The sequence below is a fragment of the Heterocephalus glaber genome, unplaced genomic scaffold (assembly GCF_053883595.1).
Source record: "Heterocephalus glaber isolate CG9 unplaced genomic scaffold, H.glaber_assembly_v1.0 deba00001743, whole genome shotgun sequence".
NCBI lineage: Eukaryota > Metazoa > Chordata > Mammalia > Rodentia > Bathyergidae > Heterocephalus > Heterocephalus glaber.
In genome coordinates this window covers 681,993-706,744 of record NW_028258449.1, presented here as the reverse complement: position 1 = coordinate 706,744, position 24,752 = coordinate 681,993, and the positions used below count along the sequence as shown (strand labels likewise).

The following is a 24,752-nucleotide window of genomic DNA, read 5'->3' as shown; positions in this document are numbered from 1 at the left end:
GCTTTAACAGCCGTTACCTTTGAATAATGCAGGAATCTAGTATTTGTTAGTACTGAAATCCTTTTCACAGAAAACTAGGATGAACTGGGCATTGCTAAAATAGACAGAGCATCCTGTAATAATCCCAAGTTCTTTGAGATAATGGCCAATTAATTCAAATAGGTAACAAAAAAGAATACTGCTGCTGCATTCTAGGGAGAAATGCATATAGGTTATCAAACACTGAATATAAGCTTATACCTATCAAAACCCTTAGCTCATCTATGTTTTTACTTTCACAGTTTTAAATGTTTGCTTTTCAGAAGTGTGTTTGAGATCATTTTCTGGATTATAGCTAGGATTACCATTTTAAAAATAGAGTGGTCACATTTGCCTATCTTGATAAACATTAGTGGGGTTCATGCCTACTCTGTGACCCCACCATGACTGCTTCCACTGTGCAGCTAGAGAAGCAGAGGCGCGAGGCTGTTTCTGTACACTCTTAAAGGTGCCCCTGAGCCAGCGGGAAGGAAGCCCGACACACATCAATGCTGTGTCCTCACTGAAAACACATCTTGGATGTGTCTCGGTCCTGGGGAAGGGGGCTGCCAAGCCAGAGCTGGCCCCTTGGCCCACAAGGAGGCCTCTGTGGAAGTGTGCGCACAGGTGGAGGGCTATCGAGGTGAGCATCATGCGAGGCTGCACTGGCCTGCAGCGCCTGGAGGAGGAAGACAGAGCAGAGGCCTCAGGCCTCTCTCGCAATCTTCTGGCCAGTGGGAGAGTTACAAATGAAACATATGTAAAGTGTTTACCTTTCTTTCTTTTCTTCTTTTTTTCCTTACAGATCTACGCAGTTAGATCAGTCGTTCCCAACAAAAGCAATAATGAAATAGTTCTGGTGCTACAACAGTTTGATTTTAACGTGGATAAAGCTGTGCAGGCCTTTGTGGATGGTGGGTATACCTGCTCCCTGAGACTGAAGATACTGGAACTAAGTCACCCATAATTAGGATGTTTTTTAGGTTTGGGGGCCTTTAAATCAACTGAATGTCAATTAGCTCCTAATACGTCTCACAAAAATATGCTATACTTTAAGAACACAGACATATTTAGTAAGAGAATTTGGATATTCTTTTTAAAATCAACAAAAGACTACAAAGATAAGTGTACAGCGGTTACTGGCTGCAGTGCTGCAAATCTCCTTCCAATTTGTCATTAAACACATGCTTTACTTGGTGGCACCCTTGCGAATGGAGGACAGCATCATCACTGTCACCCTGGGAGGTTTTCTTACCTTTCCCACCAGCATAATTCTGCTCAGCTTCATGACCGGAACCTCGAACTCAGAATGTCTGTTCATTTTTCCTGCTTCTAAAACCTTTTTGTTTCCTTAAAAAAAAAAAAATTTTTTTGTTTTGTTTTTAAACAGACCATTGCCAGGGATGTGACAGAATCTAAAGTCTCATGACTGTGTTTATCCTGTAATTTCATAACTTAAAGCCTTAAATTTTCTGCACATTATGGGGAAGTCTCCTCCCCAGTCAAATTAAACAAGTTTCAGCTTTGAACAAAGACCCTTTATCGGTCCTCTGATATGAACATCTTCTGCCCTGGTGTTCATTTGTTCTGTAAACATGGACTTGCTACTCGGGATCACAGGAAGGAGGCAGGGGCCACGTGTGCATCAGCACATGTCCCAGCTGCAGCTTGCATATGCTTTGTTGAGGACAGTAGGATTTGCCTATTTTCCGAGGAGTAGAGGAACCTTCTTGAGTTTCTGCAGGTATAATTGCATGTCAGGGCAAGATCCCAGGTTCAAGCAACTGTTCACATTCTGATATCAGCTGTCAAGGTGCAGGGCTCTAACTGGATTAGCGAATGGTCGTCGTTCAGAATAGACCTGCAAGCAGATCTACTGTACATGACTTTTCTCAGTTTTTCCCCTCTCCAAAAACTAACAGATGTAGACTCATTACTAGTTAGAAACAAATAGTAGGATATATAATATTAATCTGACTTTGGAGCATTGAGTAGTTTGTCTCAAAAAATTTTTTGGAAATGAGCTCATCCTGGCTCAGATAAATCCCCTTCTGAGGTTTCTCTTGGCCACAGCACTTATTGGAAAAAAGTTCTAGCAAAAGAAAAAGGCTGCCCCCTCCTTCCTCCCTCTCCCCACTGCCGAGGCCCGATGAGCAGCACAGACGCAGTCATCAGTGGCGTCTCAGGTCTGTTCCGGTCTAACTGGAGCACCTTGTTGGGCCTTCTTGAGACGTCCATGTTCACCCTGTCCATGTTGAGATTTGTTAGAAAATTCATCAGGACCTCATATCATGGTGGTCAAGAAACAATACGAAAACGTGTTTAAAAAACACTGAGAGCTGAAACTATGTAGAGTCACTTATTAGGCATATTGAAAAAACTGTTTCCAAGTGGCTTTTAAAAATTCTAAATAAGTAGTTTGATGTAATTAAAATGTAATAGTAACAGTTTCAAAATCCTCTATAAATATGGGTGTTTCTTCTACAGAATTACTCTTAATAATCCCATCATCCAAATTACAAGTAGAATTTATGTCACATGAAAATGAGAGGACTAACTGAATATTGCAGTTGCAAAAACAGTAAGCAACTCACCTTCTTCTGATTAAAAAGAACAGCATTTAACAATTTTTAAAATTCAGTTTTACTTGTAAAATGAAAGCTTGACTATAAGTAAGAATAACCCTAATGATTAATGACCACTCGAGTGACTTACTAGGAAACTTCATGAAGATGACTTCCTATAACTCTTCAACAGGAAAATGCTGTGAAATGTTAATTCTCCAGGCAAATTAGAGAAAGATCATCCCAGTTAATAAAAAGTCTGAATTATAACTTACTGTTAAGGTGCAATCTTATTATTTCAAGTACACACAACTCAAGTCTAAGAGAGGCATTGAAATGGAAACTTTGAATAGATAAAAATAATCAGCCTGTCTAAACATGGCAGTAGGGCCTTCTGCTTACCTGTCAGTGACTGCAAGTTTCAACTGGACCTGCTATTGTGAAACTTGTTACAAAGACTGGCCTGAAGCTTATCCTTGTTCACCCAGCATCCTCCTTGTAAAGAGCAATTAGTCTGGTAAGATCATATGAGAATGCTTAAATTGCTAAATCTTTTAGGGTTACTCTCTTCAAAGTACCTGTTCATCTAAAAATAACTGATACACTCATTCCTAGTAACTTGTCGAAATTGCCCCAACAGTTAGAAGGAGTGAAATTGGTTGTCCTATGTGGAAATGCTGTAACTGGCCAGTGATTAAATGTCGCTTTAAAACGTCACATGACATCATCAGGCCAGGCTCCTCCTCCAACTCAGTGCAGTTTCCTGCTTGTGTGTAAATGGGATGGCCGGGACCTGGGGCCCAGTTTGCCGTCTGGTGAACTTCATCGGCCTCAGAAAGTCCTGCCGTCCTGTCCATGGCAAGCAGAAGCTGACGGCAGGATCTGCTCCCGTCGTCTCCCTGTAGGCTGTGAACATGAATAAACACAGGAAGAGGGAAGCAGTCCCCATGCAGAGTGCTGATCCCCGGCTAGTAATATTCACGAACTTTTGCCTGGCTCAGAGGCTTGTAGGTATTTTTATTCATATATCAAACAAAAGTTTTAATTCTACCTATGGCAGTAAAGACATCAGAAAATTCTCAAGATGTATTTCATTTTCCCTAAGACAATATAATGATTTTTAAAAGTAAGTTTCATGTAGTGGAGCTTAATATTTTGATAAAACCAAGATTGTGCGGTGAATTAAATGAAAATCTGGGAAATAAGAAATGAAACTGGCATTTTCATTAAGGTAGAATGTATCAAAACAGATGAAAAAACCAAAAAGAAAATTGCTACTAAGATAGAAAGACAGAGATGAATTTTGTGTGGGGTTTTATTATGTGGTTATTTGTTGAAGCTTTTTGTCTTTATCTAGGCAGTGCAGTTCAAGTTCTGAAAGAATGGAATCTGACAGGAAAAAGGAAGGTAAGAGTAATGTGACTGTGAAGTAGTAATGTCTTCGATCAGACCGTCATAGTCCCCTTTTTAACAAAGATGCCAGTTTATGCTTTTTTCAAATTCATTACTGTGTACACCCAGAAAGCTTTCCGGGTCCTGAGCCATCCTCACTGTGAATGCCCTTACTTCCCGTTCCACGTCTTCAACCACAGACATGCTTAGCAAGTTCCAGAGTTGTGTTTCTTTCTTGGGGTCAGGGGAACCCAGCTGGAGGATTCAAATCATTCAAGACATTAACCTGCCTGAATATATCCCATGGTAAATGGGATGGGAAAAAAAAGGAGTGTTTTGTAGATACTTGAACACCTCCAAATATGTGTTCTCAATAGAAAGAATTTGTCCAAGGCCACCCTGAGATGGATTTTCTGGCTAAAAATAAGGTAGATCTTTTAATAAAAGAAGAAAGAGGGGCCGGGGATTTAGCTCAGTGGTTCTGCCGCCTGGCTCAAAAGCGCAAGGTCAAGTTCGATCCCCAGTACCAAAGAAGAAGAAAATGCCAGACAGTGCCCTCGGTGCTGGCGTACCACCCCTTGAGGACTGCGGGCAGTTTTCCTCCGCCCCGTGGAGACTGTCACTGGGCACAGCTGCCCGCGCACGTGATGGAAGACCCTGCGGTGGTCTTCTGGGGAGTGAGGCTCCAGCAACCACGACTCCCCCGCGGGAATCGCTGTCTGCGGACAGGTTCCCAGCGCGAAAAGAAGGGCTGCTTCCACACAGTCCCAAGGTCGCCGGGTTCCTAGAGTCATCCTTTCTCCTCTTCTGGTCTTTTTCATCTTTGTATGTCATTTTTTAGTCTCTGCTCGTGTTTAATCATAGCTTAGGCTTCTGTGCAGGATGAAGATGATTTGCAAGTGATTGAAAGGCAGTATTTATCTTTACATGGAAAAATTTCAGATGTGTGATTTGGGTTTTAAATTTCCCTGGTGAAAACAGACGATGCAGACAGCAGCTGCGGGCCCAGCTTGGCCCTGCTCCTCCCTCTGGAGCAGCGACGGCAGACCTCTGAGCACCCGCAGTGACACCAGCAGCCCGCTGCGGCACCCGGGCGTGGTTCTGCCACCACCGCCCAGAGCCTCGCAGTCAGGGCTTCCAGATGCTCCTGCAGCCAGAGGTCGCCTCTTTGGCCAGGGCGTGGTTGCAGCTTCAGGAGAAAAGAAAGGGAGTGGGAAGGAAGAAACTCCTCCGTTCCAAGTGCGCAGCAGAACAAAGCCAGCTGGTGCTCAGCTGGTCCTGCCAGGTCCGGAGGTGGGCGGGGCTTCCTCATGCCCCCAGCCTCTGTTCCCAGTGGCTGGGGCTGCACCCCTCTGATTGTTAAGGGCACTGAGCATCAGCTGGGTACAAAACCAGAGCCACACAAAGTGTGCCGCACAATCAGGACCAGCATGTTCTTAGTTTCCGGGGTAGCATTGTATATTCACCAGCAGGACATTTTAGGAGACATGTGATAAAACCGGTCATAGTGTAGTATTGGGGTCCCAAGGGTTGTGCTCTTTCAAAGTAGTGAAATGAAGCTTATAACACTGTTTGGCTGGTCACAGAGCAGCCCAGGGATCCGACTGCACAGCCCCAGTCCAGGAAGCCCGGAGCAGTTACCATCACCTGTGGCAAGGTCTTCGCTGGCTTGGATACGCATGGGGCTGCCTGGGATCCTGACCACTGATGGTCATTCCAGGACATCCTGGTTAGTGGTACCTGTTTCACACATGCCACCTGGCCTTCGAGGACCTGCCTTTCTCCTTTCCAGCCCTCTCCTGGTCTCTGCCTCCCCATGTCAGAGCCTTAGCTCCCTTTTGGCCTCCCTCACCCATCACCTCTTAAGAAAGGAGCTCACTGGATGTGGTGGCACACACCTGTAGTTCCAGCACTTGGGAGGCTACGGCAGGAGGATTGCTGTGATTTCGAGGCCAGCCTGAACTACACAGTGAGACCCAGTCTCAAAAGCAGAAAGAATTAAAAAGAAACCACTAACAGAACTAAGAGACAACCTACAATGTGAGAAAAAAAATTTACCAGCTATTCCTCCGACAAAGGACTACTATCTAGACCCCCCAAATTCAAAGACCCAATTGAAAAATGGGCATCTGAAATGAACAGACATTTCTCAGACAAAGAAGTAAAAGCAGAAAATAAACCTGAAAAAATGTTCAACATCACTGGTCATTCGAGAGATGCAGATGAAAACAACACTGAGATTCTACCTCACCCCAGAAAGAATGGCTGCTATCAAGAAATCAACCAATATCAAATCCTGGTGGGGGTGTGGGGAGAAGGGAACCCTTCTCCATTGTTAGTGGGAGTGCAGACTGGTGCAACCACTGTGGAAATCAGTATGGAGATTCCTCAAAGAGCTAGGACTGGAGGTCCCATTTGACCCAGCTGTTCCCCTGCTGGGTGACTTCCCACAGGAATTAAAAGAATCATACCACAGCGATATACATGCACCCATGTTCATAGCAGCACAGTTTGTAATAGCTAAAACTTGGAAACAGCCCAAGTGCCCATCAACTGGAGACTGGATAAAGAAGATGTGGTTTTTTAATAAAGTGGAATACTACTCAGCCATAAAGAATGAGAAACTAGAGTCTTTTATAGCTAAGTGGGTGCACATTGAGGGTATCGTCTTAAGTGAAATAAATAGGACACACGTGTGTAACAAATAGTTTCTCTGGTGTAAGAAACTGAAAGTATAAAGGATCAAAATGTATAATAGATAATGTGAAATAGGAAGAAAAAGTCTAAAGGGGAAGTGGGAGGGGTAGGGGAAAGGAAGGGAATGGAATTAATAGGAGAAAATGAAGAAATGGAAACAAAGTCTGTAAATAGGGATGGAGAGGGTGAAGGGAGGGCAGGGAAGGGGGAAAAAATAAGAACCAAGAGAGATTATGTAAAGGTGCAAATCTCCAATGATGAATGTCATCACATTGTATACCTAAAATGTACCAATAAACTTAATAGAAAAAAAACAATCCGCCGCCTGCCTCCCAAGCACAAGGTACCGAGTTTGATTCCCAGTACCAAAAAAAAGAAAGAAAGAAACAGGCTGGGCTTCACGACACCAAGACTGAACTCAGGTTCCCTCAGGGATGTCACAAGGTTTTACTGTGTTACCATTCATACAGCAGAGTCCCAAGTAGAAAGAAAAAACTTTAAATGAATCTGAGTGGTTAATAAAAATGTAGGCATTTTTACCCATCCTGTTAAAAGCGCTAGAACCAAAAAAGATGATCTTATTTCCAAATCTCTAGTTCATCTTATATTTCAAGGCTCTGAGCTGAATACTGTTATTTTTCTCATTTGCTTCTCACCTTAGAATAATAAAAGAAAAAGAAGCAAATCCAAGCAGCATCAAGGCAACAAGGATGCGAAGGACAAGGCTGAGAGGCCTGGAGCAGGGCCCGTGCAGCCACAGCCCCTGGTGCAGAATGGCCTGGTGGGCAGCTGCGAGAAGGACAGCTCGTCCACAGACTCGGCCGGCGAGAAGCCCGCCCTGCCCTCTCGGGAGAAGAGGATCTCCATCCTGGAGGAGCCTCGCCAGGTGCCCCACGGGCTTGCAGGTCAGTCGCTCGGGGCCGTGAGTCCTGCAGGGGAGAGGTCAGCCTGCTGCACGAGGCCACCAGAAGGCGCTCGCGTCCGCCAAGGCGGAGGTCACGTTAGGGTCCACGGAACACGGGAATTCTGGGCCCGGGATTTGGCTCAGTGGCACCGCACCTGCCTTGCAACCACAAGGTCCTGAGTTCGATCCCCAGTACCAAAAAGAGAAAAAGAAAAAGAAAACGGGAGTTCTAGTTCAGAAAGGGCACTCTTGCCAGACAGTTCTGCTGGAACAGACTGGTGACAAAAAGCAATGTTACTGTTTTCTTTTAGAAGGGGTAGACCACATTATTTTAATTTCCTGGCAACTTCTGTGTGATGCCATAGAACATACCAGTGTTAGAATCTGGAATGTCAGTGATTTGTGTTACTGCCATACATGAATTACTCCGATCTCTGGTGCCTCATTTCTTCAAGGTCTCGTTTCCATTATGTAAAACAAGCACAGTCTTAGTCTCTTTTCTGCTACTGCTGCAACAGAACACCACAGGCGGTAAATCACACACAATGGAGTTTACATGGCTCACTTTCTGGAGCCCGGGAAATCCAAGACCGAGGAGCAGAGAGTGAGAGTTAGAGGAGAGCCCTCTAACTGGCCCAGTGACCAGCAGCCAGTGGCCCACTCTCCTGGCCGCAGCCCGGCCCCTTCCCGAGGGCGGAGCCCATGCCCGGTCACCCTGCAGTCCTGCTCTCCACAATGCTGCACTGGGGACGAGATTCCCTCACAGGAGTCTGGGGAGCACACTGGAACCATTGCACATGCCTGCACAGGCCCCGAAAGATCACTGGTCACAGCAACTGTCTGACCCTGTCAGACCCTAAAATGAACTTTATACATGACATATCCTCCCTAGAAACAATTTCAGCGGGAATAGAAGGACTGCAGGAAGAACTGAAATAGAAGCCTTACAAAGTGGCCAGATGTTCCACTCACTTGTAATGAATTGCTTTACTTAGAAGAGGTAAGACATTTGCCTGTGTGACATGAAGAAGCCTTCAGTAAGCACACGTGTGTGTGCATGTGTGTGGAGTCTGGGAATGCAAGGGTAGAAATTCAGACTGATGGGTGCTCGGTGCCAGCCCGGGTGCCAGGCCCTGGTGTGGTTGGCCATGTGCTCTTGCACTTGGTGAAAGACCCTTAGTTATAAACACCATAAAGTGCCCTCTTCCCCTTTAATGTACACAGAACTTGCATCCTGAAAACTTTCCTAAATCCTGAAAACTCATAGTAAAACCATACAGGCTCATATAATTAAAAAAGAAAAAGAAAATGTTAACAATAGTGCGTGTCCAAGAGGACACGAGAACATGTGGGTCTCATGACAGCTCTTTGTGCTGCAAGACAGACGTTCCTGGGACTAAGTCATGCACAGTCATTTTGCACACATTTCTGTCACCCCTCAGGTTTTCAGCTGACTGCTGTGCAGGGGCAAATCCCTCTGAAAACCTTGACACAGCTAACTCTCAGTTTCTTTTGCGGCTGTGACATCCTGAGTTCATTGAGTGACTGTTGAAACTTGTCCGACATTTGGGGCTCAGCAGAATGGGGAAGACATGGTAGCCTGGGCTGTGAGGGACCACCATTCTAGTATTCTTGTAGAGAAGGCGATGGGTATATTGGTCAGCATCTCTGTCACTCCCTGTCCCTGGGAGACAACACCCGACACCCACAGCTTATGGGAGGAGAGGCTTATTTTGGCTCAGTGTGTAGAGGTTTCAGCCCACAGCCTGCTAGCTCCCAGGCAGGCAGCACTGTGGAGAAAGCAAGCTGCTCATAATAGGCAGACAGGACCCAGAGAGAGAAGGGAGGAGCCTTCTAGGTCACACCCCCAGGCCCCTCCTCTTCCCCCCAGGCCCCTCCTGACGGACAGCAAGTCCTCTGCAGGGCCTGTGATCCAGTCACCCTCCAGAGGCCCCGCCTCTGAGCATGGGAGGCCTTGGGGACATGCGGACACAAACCATAGCAATGAGTTTAGGATTTGGGCACAACCCAGGGAGACACGTGTATGGAGGAGATGAGTGTTGAGGACCAGTGTCCAGGGTCAGGTGCTCAAGACAATACAAGGCTGGAAAGCAGTGCGGAGCCCTTGACCCAGAGGCCTGGATGGGCTGCACCCCTGCTGGTCACCAGGCAGTGCCGTCCTCCACAAGCCAGAGGTGCTCATCACATGGTCCTTGCTTCAGAGAGCCCGGTCCATCGAAGAGTGGGCACGGGCACTGTGTCACTCAGTGCTCCCTCGAGAAGCAGGTCTAATGTAAGATATACAAACACCTAAGTATGTACATGATGGGCTCACAGCGGCCGCCCACGGAGTCAGGTGTGAAAGCGTCCAAAGGGCAAAGGTTGAAGGCCCGGAGTTCACGGTAGTGTGCTGTGCAGGTCTGTCAGGAGGCTGACGGGTCTGTGCGAACACCCAAGGCAAAGGCAAAGCCGAGAGCTCCTCTGGAGAAACAGAAATGAGCCTTCGTTTTTCAGCCTGCTGTCTGGTGGGACTCACACCCAGGGTGGGTCTTCCATTTTCAGTAAATCCACTCAGTCACACCCAGAACTGTGCTACCCAGGCAGCTGGGCGTTGCTTGTTCAAGGTGACGCAGCAGTTAACCATCACAGGGATGGACGCAGGAGGGAGTGTGGAGTACCGCACACACAACATAGCACATGAGCTTCTCACGTTGCTCATAAGAAACACTTCGTAACAATCCCATTAAAAGTCCTGCAATTGGGGGCTGGGGATTTAGCTCAGTGGTTCCACCACCTGCTGCACAAGCACAAGGGCCCGAGTTCGATCCCGGGTACCAAAAAAAAAGGTCCTGCAATTCAGATCATCCTTATTTACTACATGACAGTAAACAATGACAACAAAAGTAACCTATTTCACTTTGAATCCAAATTCTCCAGGAATTTTTTAATTCAGTTTTTACTATGCCTGCAATTTTGACAATGTTTTGATTTATAGTCAGGGCAGGAGGAAGAAATTAAATAATCGAGTGGCAGATTCCCAGCTTGTTATTGCTTTCACATGAATTATTTCAAAATCTCATTATTCAAGTTGCTGTTTCGATATCAATCATAAACTAAAAGCCTAACACATATATTTGTCCATTTACTTATAATTTATGCCTTCTCTGTAAAACAGTTTCAGCACCTCTCTCAAGTGTGTGACACTGGAGCAAGAGCCATGTGAGGGAAGTGCTGCACTTCAGGCCGCAGCTGCCCTGAAAGCTCAGTGCCCAGCAGGGAGCTCCCCGCATAGGGCTGTGGTGAGCCCTGGCGTGAAACTTCCCCAGAGGAAGTCGAATCGGTGCCCCTTGGGTTTGTGAGCTGGCGTGAAAGCGTTAGTTGCTAACAGCACTGGTTCAGTACAGATCTTTATGCTTCCTGTAAACTTTTCCGCTAAAGAACAAATGCTGGTAATGTCAGGTTATTAGATGCTCTTGGGAAAGGAAGAGAATCCCCCTGGTTGACCATTAACTTCCTAGCAGCCCACGTGTTATGATCATAAATTTTAAAATGAGTTTATAATCAGCTAGATTTATTCCCCAAAGATACTGAATGTTTATCCATAAGTTCATGCCAAATCTGTTAAATGACTTTAAGATGCTTATTTGACCCACAGGAAGTCCTGAGACCGCCACTGGAGAATTCTGGATGAGCATTAGGCTTGGACATCCTGAGCCCCATGATGAGTAGAATGCTGGCCCTGGGGAAGAGGGGGTCTTCTTCGGTCCTGTCTCCTCACTGACAGCTAAGAGACAGGAAAGAGCTTTCTTTGTAACTCTCTGTACAGGAACAGCCTGAATGTGGTTTTTCTGTACACACAGAGTTGCTGCTAAAACCATGGGCTCCCTAACTCCATGTGTAAATGAGAAGTTAGAAAAAGCAGTAATGACCAAGCTGTGTGATGATACTCTATGCTGTGTGGGCTCACCATGTGAGCCCAGGAAATCTCCAGGCTCCAGGTGTGGAGCGTTTATCGGGCTCTCAAGTAATGAACCTGGTTGCGCAGCCTTCCTGGTGCCCCGCAGGGCAGGAGGCTGTGCGCGTGTGGGAAGCGTGTTTTATCTTTTTATAACACCTTGACATTCAGGGTCTCTCTTTTTTAAAGTCCCAGACAGAATCATTATTCTGGTAGAGGAGAGGTTGGTTTTAAGATGGATGCAGGTGGCACGGAGGTGTGCGTGTGACTTCCTACATGAAAAGTCACCACCCCCAGAGTGTCTCATCTTGGGCTGTGAACAGAGTGCTGGCGAGTGGGACAGAGCATGTGTCAACAGAGAGATCAGGAATTGGAAGCATGTCTGGGCCTCAGAGTAGTTTTCTTCTAAGTTTCAGAATTTTTAGTAACAGCTCAAATTAGAGCTTTGACATAATTTAGTCAAGTCATTCTGTGTTCAAATACTAAGGCAAGGAATAGACCAAAATGTATTTTTACCAAAAGAAGTGCCACTGATACTGTTTTCCCCCTCAGGCCCCATCGGTGTGTCCTAAGCACCTTGGCCCCCATGTTTTAAACTATTCCCCCTGCCGGATTTCGTGATGCTCATGTTGCTGCGCAGCCTAGGTCCTACCTCCGTGTAGGCCAGAGAGGAACTCAGCTTCCTCTTTGCTTCTGCAGAACGAAACTCCCAGGAGTGGGGCCAGAGCAGGACTGCAGGACACCAACAGCTCCCTCAATGTCCCTGCAGCTCCTGCAAAGCACCCAGGCAGCCAGGCCTCAGACATGGAGGCCCAGTGCATTTGCTGACCTCCACAAACCTCCTAGACCAGGGTCGGTCTGCTGGGGTGATAGGCCGGGCCAGCTCAGCCATCCTTCCCATACAGGGCAAGTTCTAGGTCCTTACACAGAACTGCTGTGTAGTGGACCACGTAGGAGAGAAAGGGTCCCTTTAGGGAGAGTGTGGATTGCTTGTTTCTCATTTGTGCTTTCTGGGTTTTTTTTTTGGGGGGGGGTGGGTTTGGTACTGGGGATCAAACTCGGGACCTTGTGCTTTTGAGGCAGATGGTGGAACCACTAAGCCAAACCCCCGGGGCCCTCATTTGTGCTTTCTGTAAAACACAGCAGAAGCACGTCAGTAGCACGTCAGTGCTCGTTCGTGGCATGGGGTTTCCATCCTACTTGTTCATGTTGCTGTTGTCCCAACCCTGAGGTGATTCTCACGCCTCTCTAGCCCTCTGCTGGGCCAGAGGATTAGAGATGACCAACACTAAGAACGCAGCTGGCTTAGAACTTTAACCAGGAGCACCAGAGGTGTGTGCCAGGGCCCCAGCAGTCTCCACCTCAGAGCTGGCCCATGAGCAGGAGACCCACATGGATTCCAAGCTTGGTCTCATCAGTTACTTGATACATGACCCTGGACTCGTTAACCACTCTGTGCCTCAGTTTCCTCCTCTGTAAAACAGAAAGTGTAAGCACACTTTACAAGATTCTAGAGTGCAGCCCATGATTCACTAGAGTGATGAGCACATCGTCTGGTGCAGAGTGAACCTTCGTGCCACTCATTTGTCCACCCAGGGAGTGTTCTAAGTATCTAATGTATGCAGGTGTTTCTCCAAGGAAGTGAATAATGTTTAAAGTTTTGCGCCTAGGAAGTTGACATTCCTTGAGGGGAGAGTGGAAAAGAGATAACAAACCAGGGCACCAAATGGTCCTGGTTCTGAATTTGGTACCGAATGGTACCAAATAATGTCGGTCACCATGCTTGCGCCAGAGGCCGTAGTCAGGGTGCTGGGCGTCAGATGGAGGCTGCGCTCTGCAGAGGGGACAGTGACGCTGAGATGCAAGAGCTTCTGCCCGGGTCTCAGTCAGACTTGCGGTCTGGACAGCCAGCACCTCATTTAAACTTTTATTAAGCACCTTAGTAGAAGCCCTTGAAAAACCATAGCCATAGGTTTTCACTATGTTTAAAAATTAAAGATATAATACTTTACTAATATATATCCCCGACTTAGAAACATTGGAGTTGCAAACTTTCACAGCTGTACTGTGTAAGATTCACTGTCAGATTACAAACAAATCTGACTTACAAACATTGTCCTGGAACAGAACTTGTTTGCCAGTCAGAGACTGTATACGTACATAGCTGATACTGCAGTTGTAGGAACATGCATCCATAACATTATTTTACAGCACACGGTTGCTGCTTTCACGCCTCCTCAATTCTCGCTTAGCGTCTAAATTCCCAGGCTTGACTCCCTCCATGGCTGCATGTGTCTGCGTGTTCCAGTGAGGGTGGAGAGGCTGCTTCTCCTCCAGGGGACAGTGCAACAGAAGCAGAGGCAGACGTAGGGCTGGTGGCATGCGAACTCGGACTCGGGACAGGCGAGGCCCTTCGGGTGTTTCTCTGCCGCCTGCGCAAGTGAACCCTCAAGGCTGCTCCTTTCTCCTCAGAAACCACATGTGCTGCAACTGTGCAGCAAGAGCACAAAACACCCCCCAGACTGAAACGTGTGGACCCTGACACCGATCAGGAGCTCTTGGAAATGTCCGAGGGTCTTTGAAAAAGACTTAAATGGTTCTGCTAACATGCAAGGGTGCAAAGAGAACTTAGCCTATTCTGCAGGGCCATAAGGCAGAGGCGGTGCTTACTGCTCAGCATGTCCACCCTGTGTCGTTGACAGTTTAATCTATTTTTTATTATCTATGATCTTGTAACATAAATAAACCTATAAAAGTAGTGGTGACATAAAAGATCTTGTCAAGGCTGTAAACAAAACTAAGAGCTTTCCTTCCAGTTGGAAAATCACCAGCTTTAATGCCTTCTGAGCTGCTCGAGTTTCATGGGAATTGAATGAAATAATGAAGTCTATCTATGTTTGATACATGAGAAGGCAGACCTGAGTGGTGTCAGTGTCTCTGTCCGTTTAGACTCTGTTCCAAAGGCATCGGTTCTCCTGCACATCTGTAATCGCCCTGTGCAGCTCTGAGTGTGCCATCTCGGTTGGTCACGGGGTCTGCTGGGGCCTCGCCCCTGGGCTGTTCTCTGTGTCTCCATCTCTCCCCTCCCCCTCTCCCTCACCCATCGTCCTGCTTGTTATGGCTTGCAGCCCATCTCTCCGTAGTAGCAGTTCCCATTAATTTACCATCAGCCTCCATGCATGTTTTGGTATGGTTTGGGTGGTACATCACCAGCCCTTTATAATTTTTTTTTTAAATTTTGAGACTGAGTCTTACTGAATTGCTAAATTGTCCAGGGTGGACTAGAATTGTCCTGCCTCAGCCTCCCAGAGTGCTAGGATTATGGGCATTTGCCATCATGCTAGGCCTGGCCTCCATGTTGTAAATCTACATTTACTCCTTTCCTTCCAGATCCTTCTCTATCCCTTAATCTTACAAGCAAATGAACCGTATGTTTAAGAGCAGGTGTTGTTCCTGGCCTACAGGCCAAGCATAGTCTGCCCCTGCACCCCACTCCACCTCTGAAGTTGCTTTGTGAGACAATTAGAGTTTCAGTTTCTGGGTTTAAATCACTTTATCCTAAAGAGGAAGTTTGGAAAATTCAGTAAAGTTTAAGGGGAAAAAAATTGTACCTCCCAAAAACTACTGTTAAATTTTATTTCAGATTTTTTTTTAAACAGATACATTTTTTACAAAAATCATATTGTGCAACAGGTGAACATTTTTATTTGCTTGTTGCATAGTAAGTTCCACTCTATAAAAGGTTGTACTAATCTCATTTTCTTTAGTTGTAAAATTCATTAATAGAAATTAGTAATAGTTGTAAAAATCAGGGATATGGGTCATTTTTAAGATGTTTAATTCCATTTGCATTCTTCTTTTGTAAATATTTAAGAATACTAAGATCAATTACCAAAGAGCTATCAATTACATTATTATCCATTATTCTAAAATACTATTATATTAATTCACCTAAGTACTTTAAAGAGAATGGTAATATACTTTTTAAGTAACACAGACATTAGGAAATCTAGACCTAATTCCAAGACAACAAAATTATAATTTGCTTTTTATCAACTTTCCCACAAAGAACTATTTAGAATACTTAAGTTAATCTTGATCAGATGGTGTGCTTTACTGAAATTACATGTGTATAGACTATGAAACCATCTTCATGGGTTGAAATAATTGTTTTAGAACTACTCTGGATTTAATGCATTCCTTGGAGCTAAATTCTGTGTATTTTCTTTCAGTCATGAATACATACATAGCTGTACATGTGATGAAAACCTTTGAATCCCAGCCCATGTATTTTCCCCAGAGGAGGGTTTCTTTTCTTTGGTCCTGTTAACAAAAACCAGCACAGCTCATGTTTTACTGTGTAAATCAGTCAAGTCACAGATAATTAAAGTATGTAAGTTGACACCAAGATTTAGTACCCAGGAAACTGACAGCTCTCAGTGTCAGAAGGGTTGAATGTGGGAAGGATTGCATGAGCTGCTGGGTATAAACAGGTGCAACATGGCTGGAAAATAACTTGGTGAAGCTCATCGAGAACTTTCCAGGAGGAAGAAAGGCCTGAATTTGTACCTTCTTCATCACAAACCCCATCAAATTATGACAGTAAAGGGATTTTTCTTCTTTTTCTTCAGTCCAGGTTTGCAGTACATGGTGACTACCTTCATCATGGGAGTTGGCACAGGCATGTAACACATCTCAATTCTTTTTCATCTCCTTCCTCTCACTCCTCTCTGTGTCTGATCCCTTCCCACTTGCAAAAGATCTATCTCCCTGTTTCCTATCATCTATCTTTCATTTTGCTCTTTCAGTTATGTACATTTTGGGTCTTATGTAGGAGAAACCATGTGACGTTTAAGCTTGGGAATTGGATGTATTTCACCGAACATGATGGTCTGTCTCATATGTGAAGCGGCACGGTATTGGTTGAAAGGTCTCTGTGATAAATGGATGACACGATCTTGGAACCTTTAGAACAGCCTTTAAAACGAAAGGGTTTTTAAATTTTTAGAAAAAGATAAACTCAAAATGATAAGTAGAATCAAATAATACCAATAATTACAGTAAATATAAATGGCCTAAAAGTTCTAATTGAAAAGCAGAGATTGACAATTGACAGACCAGATGAAAAAGAAAGACCCAAATGTGGTTATCCTCAGAAATGTACCTCAGAAATATGAAGACAGAGACAGGCCAGAGGTACATAGGGTCGCTGTTCTGTTCAGAGAGTTAGGTGTAATAAGACTGGGCTGGTGTCTGTATTTAGATCTGGTAAGTATTTCTCCTAAAAAGAATTCCAGGTAAAAGTAAAATTCAAAATCATGTAAGATTCCAGGAGCCATTTTTAGATATATGGACAAGGATTAAATTAAAATGTTTACAGTTTAGTGTGGTAGCATATGCCTATAATTCCAGCACTCTGGGAAAGCAGGAGGATCCCAAGTTGAAGCCCAGCCTGGGCAGTTCCGTACTTCGTGAGACCCTGTCTGTATAGAAAAAAGGGACTGGTGATGTAGCTTAGTGTCAAGGCCCTGGGATCAAGCCCCCCCAGTACCAATAGATAATTTATTTGTTATTTTTATAACATTTTTATATATCATACAATTTTTATTGACATCTGAGCAGATTGGGTGTTCCCAGAGATAGCATTTTCTTTCCAAGATATGACTAATTTGGTTCAAGTACAGTATTTGATAAATATTAAAGTCACAGCCAGAGACTCATATCAAATTGGGCTCCCAGCCTATTGTAGAGACTCATACCTGTAATCCCAGCTACTCAGAAAGCTGAGGCAAGAGGATTGCAAGGCCAGCCTGGGCAAATTGACAAAATCCTTTCTCAGAAATAAAAGTTTTAAAAGGGCTGGGGATGTAGGTCAGTGGTAGTGTGCTTGCTTAGCATACATGAAGGCCTGGGTTCAATCCCTAGTACCAAAAAGAAATCTAGGCTCCCTCCAATTGGAAGGTCCATAGGAATGCTGTGTGCTGAAGTAACACTATTCATGCATTCATTGCTCCCTGGCTCAGGATTCATCATGTACCTACTAGGTCAGTGCCAAGCACGCGATGATAAACAGGAGGTACATCACTTGGTACCTCACTGCTCTCCTCGTATACAAATTGGAGAGGATGCTTTGAGACTTGACTAGAGTGAGCATTCACCTATCCTAGAATATAAATGAATAGTGATTGCACATTGTAACCCACCCATCTCACTCTGCTTAGGATTCCTGTTAGTGCTAGCAACAGAAATAGAGTGCAGCTACAAGTATAATTTTGTATTTTCTAGTAGCCACATTAAAAAGTATAAAGAAATATATGGATTAAATTGGGTGACATATTTGATCTACTTTAATATCTAAAATATTGTTTCAATAAATAATATGTCTTAATTTTATTTATTTATTACCTTGCTGGAGATCAAACCCAGGACCTTGCATATCCCAGGCAAGTGCTCTACCACTGAGCAATAACCCCAGCCTGTTTTTTAAATTACTAAAGAAACCTTTTTCATTCTTTCTCTTGCACGGAGACTTCAGATTTCAGTGTGTCTTTCACACGGGCGCACATCTGCACTTGGACAAGCCACACTGCAGTGCACTTTGGCTGCATGTGGCCATGGTTGACTGATTGGGCAGTGCTGGTTTGTGTGGACCAGCCCCCACTCGGCCGTGGACTTTTGCAGGTTACAAGTGGACTCCAGGTAGATTCTAGAGAAGTGGTGGTATTTCTGATGTTAGGGGGAAACCACTGTGTCCAGAATAGGAAAGAACTCCCACTGTGCCATTGCTAGAAGCATCAGGATTTGTGGTCAAGATGAACATAATTCTCTTGTAGCTGTACAACTCTCCACCAGTTTTCATTCCAAAAAGTCCCAGATTTTATTACGTTTGGAGACAGACCTGTACAGCTAGTGTGAAATGTATCTAAGTGGTCCTAGAGAAAGTGTAAACCTTCCCAGAGCTCAGGGAGAACAATAAGGAGAGTTTTTCAGGACCCTAAAAAAACACTGCTACTACATTTGTCAATAAATATATGTTGGATGAATGATGAAATGAGCCAATGGCCCACATATCAGTTCTCTGAAACACAAACGAAATATTTTTAGCTCTAGGTTAATGAGGCCCTGCTCATCTGCATCCTTGTCTTCTATTTAATATTCATTTGCCTCTTAACAAAAGAATACCTGTTCCTGGCATCGATACTTCACCATGTGCAGAGAGCTGCATTTCAGTTGCTCCACTTATGACACTTCATGGGATTGAATCCCAGCTCAGATCTGGAAAGGGAAGAGTTGGAGCCAGCCTGGACTCAGTCGCTGTCTGCACAGACAGTATAGGCTCCTCCTCAGGGGTGAGACCACCTGTCCACTGCACTAGAAGCAGCTGGGAAGCTGGATGCTGGGCCCTGCTGAGCCCGAGTCTCATGAGGGGTGTTCGGGATGAACCTATGTGCTGAGCACAGGGCGTATCTCACCCCGAAGTGTGGCCACCTCTGTCCTAGTGGAAGACTGACGTTTACCTAGGCCTTGTTACAGAGGAAATGCTGTGTCCATACATGCTTCCCTTGTTCCCTGCCGTTGCTCAATGATTCACTGTGTACAGTAATTTCCCTTAACGTAAATTTTCATCATTTACCCCGTAAAGTGTGTTGTGCTCCCTTGACCTGTTGGTTATGAATGATGGATTTAACTAGAGTAAATTGTATTTAGCATGAATGAGCTAATTTCTAAAATCAGACTGACTAGGACCCAGATCATATTTGTGTGCATTTCCCCCAGTGTAGTCTCTGTAATGTTTGTGATCATGTCAGGAAAGCTCTTCTTTGTGGCTTATTTTTTTCTATGAGATCATTTTAAGTGTACTTTAATTCAATTACAAGCCTACAGAAAGCTGTTGAGCCAGACACACGCACCGAGCCTGCACATGTGAATCTGAGGTAGGGCTTGCCTGGTAGGAGGTCCTAACTCTACACAGTGATGAGGGGCAGACACAGAGCCTTGTGTCAAAACGGGATTGGGGCTTGGTGAGAGGCAGACTGGCTGCCTGGGGAGATCAGACTGCGCTGTGTGTGTGAGACACAGCTGGCTGGAGACTGCAAGGTCATCCAGAACCCAGGAGAGCGCAGCACCTGGCTCTTCTGGACCCAACCTGCATTCTCTCTCCATTCTCTCTTCAGTCTCCCAGAGCTGGGCCTTCAGAAGCCCATGGGCCTCCCTTCTTTTCCCCAGCGCTTCCCCCGCAGTAAGTTGTAAAGGGCGATGCACTTCCCTTTCAGGCACCTAGGCACATTTAACTCACTCCAGCAGTGACTACGTAGGAACCAACTCTAAAAGATGCCAAAAGCAATGTGTTGCTAATTTATTGCCACATCTATTAAGGCTCCAGACAGAATCTAACTCCCTGGATTTTAAATATAGTTGAGATATTATGACAATGTTTTCTGATTTAATCCCTCCATAAATTAGATGAAATTATTATAGTACCTGTTGTCACTTCATTCTTGCCCTGTCTCCAATCACTCATATCCCTTCATTCATTCAGAATAAAATACCACAAGACATTAATGTAGCACTTGGAGATAGGAGGGCTATGTTTTTATGGCTTCAATATGAAATCGCACTTAGGATGCCTCAACCTTTACTGGAATAGGGGGGAAAAGATAAAAACCATACTCATCTCCCATGAACCTCTTAATAACACTACTGGATGTTTACAAATGAGGAAACAGGCTTGGCGATATTAAGAGGCTTGTCCAGGTCACCCTACAAGTACTCACCAGAGCCAATATACCCTGGTCTTCATGTTGGAACACAAGGCTCTTTGTAGTCTAACTCGAATCTGCTGGGGGTTCCATTAAAACAATTTCTTGACTGTTTGCAATGAAAGGCACTCTTACCAGCCTGCAAGCAAAACCAAAGATCTCAGCATCCCCCCATCGCTTCAGCATCGGTGTTTCAGTTTATCACTTCACAGCCGCTGTTTGGTGTCTCTTACAGAAGGCAGCAAGCTACTACAGCAGAGACTGTCCTTAGATGGGAACCCCAGACCTATCCATGGAGCTGCAGAGAGGTCAGATGGCCCACAGTGGGCAGCTGAGCAGCCCTGGAGCCCAGGCAAGCCCAAGGCAAAAACGTCTCCTGTTAAGCCCAGTGCCCCTGCAGCTAACCCTGAGATAAAACCAGATGAGCTGGCAAAGAAAAGAGGTAAAGTGATTTCTTTTGCACAACTGAACATGTACTATAAGCACAGAACAGTGCAGGGTGACAAAACTTGCAGCAAAACACTGCTGAGCGCTGAGAGATGCACTTGAAACTGCACTTGTGGCTGACTTGCCTGGATTGAAGGCAGGTCCAGTCCTCTGTGTCACCCAAAGCCTTGAGTGTTTCAGAGCAGTTCTGCCCATTCCGCGCTCTGCAGTGGGTCCCCGTGTGGCGTGAAGGAACTGCACTCCCACCCTGTTGCTGCTGCACAAGTGCTCATGCAGAGCCCTGTGGGAATGGAACCAGTTTCCAGGGATGCAGGCTCTCAACCTGCATGGGGTGGGCACAAGTCCAGAGCCCTGTGACCTTCCCCTGTGAACCCAGATCTGTGTCAGAACTTCCAGACCACGTAACCCTGGGAGGGGATTTCTTCCTGGACACACTGGGCCCTTTACTTTTGAGCTGTGATACGTGGCCATAGCTGGCCTTACATTTTAGAGACTAAGTCATCTCCTTTCTGGTCCCTAGAAGACTCAGTTCTCTTCCTACTCAGCCTTGACTGTCAGAGGCCCGTGGCTGTGGTTCTCCCTCTCTCCCAAGGGGCACGGCCTGCGTGCAGCCTGCTCTCAGGCCCCAGTGTCAGTGTTGGGGAATCGCGTGAGGTTGGCACCAGTGGCTGCTGCCCCCACAGGCCTGGCCCAGCCGCACCTGGCTCCAATGCTGCATCCTCCATCTCATTGTTCCTCACCCAAGCCCGGTGCCACTTTCCTCTCAAAGCCCTGCTGGCTCTGACCACACACAGTGGTGTTCGTCGAGATGGCCAGCAGCACAAGCGGTCTTGACACCCCAGTCTGTGACAGAACACGGACCGAAGCTCCTTCCAGAGAGCAGAGCGGACAGGTGTGCCCCACACCAAAGCCCGAGACCCGGCCCCTGGGCCCCTCCCCTGGACAGAACGTTTCCCACCAAATATCAAAAGATGAATTGATGAATTTCTATTGTTGGTGTGTTAGCTGCTTTGTTTTGTTGTTTAGCACACAAATAAAGGATAAAGTACTCAAGGTAACACCTTTTTTTCTTGGCATCAATTTTAGGCCCAAATATTGAGAAATCAGTGAAGGATTTACAACGCTGCACTGTTTCCCTGACCAGATACCGAGTCATGATCAAGGAGGAAGTGGACAGCTCCGTGAAGAAGATCAAGGCCGCCTTTGCCGAGTTACACAACTGGTGAGTAGGCGCCCTAATCTGAGTTCCCGAGCCAGTCCCGCAGTTTGTAAAAGCATCAGATGGAAAACATTGTTTATTTAACGCATAAACATTGCAGAACAACTCTCCTGCAGATTTTTTAGAGCTCTGCAGGCAGAAACATATATCTTGGGGGAAAAAAAGAGGAGAAAGTATTTGAATAAGAAGAAACCTGATACACATAACTCATTGGAGTTTAAAGTTGGCCCCAAAGCTATAAAGAAAGTAGAATAAAATCTCAACAGTGAATAAAACCTCAAAAAATAACCTACTGACAAATTCAGGAACCCTAAGAACGTGAATGCTACTAAGAAAACAAAATATTTCCAGTGTTGTCATTATGCAATCAGAAAACTCCTTTAACAAAAGCAAGTATCTGTGTAAGCTAATGAGAGAACCCTGCTTTGGGGTGTTTAAGACCAGACTTAGTAGGAAATGTGTGTGTGCCAGTGTGGCCCTGCCCCGCCCTGCAGCTGAGTTGGAGGGAGGAACCCTCCCTGTACATTTGCTCCTGACAACTGGAATGAAACATTTGTCAGTATAGGTTGTCATCATCAGTAGAAAAACATTGTCCATGGGTCAGTCAGGACTTTGCAGTTTCAAGTGACAGAAACCCAAGTCATACTGGCTGAAGACAAGAGAACTGATCAGCTCACCTGCATGAAAATTCTTTGAGACAAATTGAGTTCTGAGCCCAAATTCTGTTATCGGGACTCTCTGCTCCCTCTCTCCCTCTCCCTTTCCCGCTCCCCCCCCCATATCCCCCAGTCTCCCAAGTCTGCTTATGCCTGAGCTCATTCTTGGAGAGACCTCTCCAGGTGACAGCAAAGACACCCCGGGGACCCTGGCTTACAGAGCCTGTAGTCCCTGAGATCGGAGAGAGGCCTTGTTCCCAGTGGCTGCAGCCAGACTCCGCAGCTGCTCCCCACTGGCGGGCCTGGGCCCGCTGCGTGTCTACAGCGGTCACTCACATGAGAGGGACAGACTGCACACTCAAAGGTCACCGTCAGGTGCGAAAGCAGAATTAGGACTCATCCCACCAAAACACCCGGGAACTGGAGTTGCTGAGCCACAGTTTCCTCTCCAGAGGAAAATGAGGTGCCCATACCAAAAAATGAAAACGTGTCAGAGAAGGAAAGCACGCGTCCACAGTGTGCAGGCTCGAGTGACACGGGCCCTGCCCCTTCTTCGCCTCCTGTGAGCCTCTGAAGTAATCCCATCTTCTCCATGTTTTCCTGTTCCAAGTACTTGCTTTGACACTGATGTGCTTCTTAGCAGAAACTGTGAGATTGTGTAAAACCAAGGATTCAGCTTCCCACTAACTTAATCTAAAATTCATGAAGGTTAAGCCATCTGCCGCACGTGATATCGTCAGGGTGCAGGAGCCGTCGGGGACTTGGAACCAGGCCATCTGCCTCCATGGAGTTCCGATCCTCTGAGGGGGAGACCCTGTGCCTGCACCTCGTCTCCGGCCGAAAGCAGGCGGTGTGACCAGGGGCTCAGGGAGCCACAGCTTGCCTGCCCGTCTGGAGGCGCTAGCTAGCGGCGCAGAGCCGTGCAGTGCCTCTTGTCTGCGTGTGGTGCGCCAGAGGAAGCTTGCAGAGTGACTCAAGCACAACTGACCGGGGAGCGGTGACCTCAGAGCACCTCTCCCAGCTGCTCTGAGTCCTTTTGTTTCATTCCGTTCCACCGCTTAATAAAATGGGCAGCACGTGGGTCCGAGACCGCGGAGATTACTTCCGATCATTGAGGGTCCCACTCCTCCGTGCCAGGAGCGCAGGGCGGGAAAGCCGCCCTCCTCGGAAGCCGGAAGCCGTGTGTTCTCTCTCCCTGTGGCTTCCCACCAGCCTACACCCACCGATAGCGATAGCGAGTGTGGCGTCGGAATGAGCAATGAGCTAGGTCTGCCAGGCGGTGCTTGTGAAGTGAAGGGCGCTCTTCTCCCGTGCTGGAGAGGCGGAACTGAACGCGGCCGTTCCTTCTGTGCAGGCCGCGGCTAAAGGAGGAGCCAACGCCAGCGCTTGCATCCTGATCTAAAGCGTTTTCTGACCTCATGATTCCACAGTCATTGCATGAGCATTAACTTAAACATAAAACCACAATACTCTTTTAAGTCAGCCATTTACATGTGTTTCTGCCAAATGGAAAACTTTGCCTCTGCTCCAAGTAAGCCTGCAGCCCCGCCCACGTGGTGACGCACGGGAATAAAGCCTCTCTCTTACTTTCTAAGGGGAGGGAAGGATGCGTTTTAGGAAGTGTAGTGCTCTTGAAAACTATCGGCTTGTAGCATGGGGAAGGCAGCCTGGAAGTGCTTTGAAAAGAAGCTTTCCTGTTTATCGATGGTTAAATCGCGTGTGCTAGGCGGGAGAAAACTGCGGATGTGGCGCTGGGAAGGAAGTTCAGCGTCGCGTCAGAGGGAGCGCTGGATGGGAAGGCGTGGGCAAGCCCTCTGCATTCCCAGGAAGAGTGCTGTCCAGAGCCGGTTGCCGCCTGTGCCCTCGGCGGCGTCGACAGTGCGTCCCTCCCCAGGGCTGTCTCCCCTCCCACTGTGGGCCGCTGCTCTCAACCCCAGCGACTCCGTGGGCATCGTCATTGCTAAGAACTTCGAGACATTCATTGCTACCCAAGGCCAGCTTGAGGACAGGAGCCCTGCTTGGCTGCGTCCCCACAAAATCCGCTAGAACTCCCGGAAGGACGGTTGCAGGAGCGGGAGGAGCCAAGTGGCCACACCCCTGGGTGCAGTGACCTGGTGCTACTCTCCCAGGCGGGCTGGAGG

General features: G+C 46.4%; 1 protein-coding gene across 5 annotated transcripts in view; it reads left to right on the top strand.

Moving 5' to 3' along the window:
* Window positions 1-24,752, top strand: part of Spats2l (spermatogenesis associated serine rich 2 like) — a 141,125-nt gene that overhangs the window by 89,965 nt on the left and 26,408 nt on the right. For all 5 annotated transcript variants that reach the window (XM_087200373.1, XM_004871675.4, XM_087200371.1 and 2 more), the window contains 5 exons: window positions 824-932; window positions 3,940-3,989; window positions 7,333-7,576; window positions 20,525-20,731; window positions 21,823-21,958. In XM_087200373.1, the coding sequence (XP_087056499.1) occupies window positions 824-932; window positions 3,940-3,989; window positions 7,333-7,576; window positions 20,525-20,731; window positions 21,823-21,958 (746 nt within the window). The remainder of the gene's footprint in view (window positions 1-823; window positions 933-3,939; window positions 3,990-7,332; window positions 7,577-20,524; window positions 20,732-21,822; window positions 21,959-24,752) is intronic.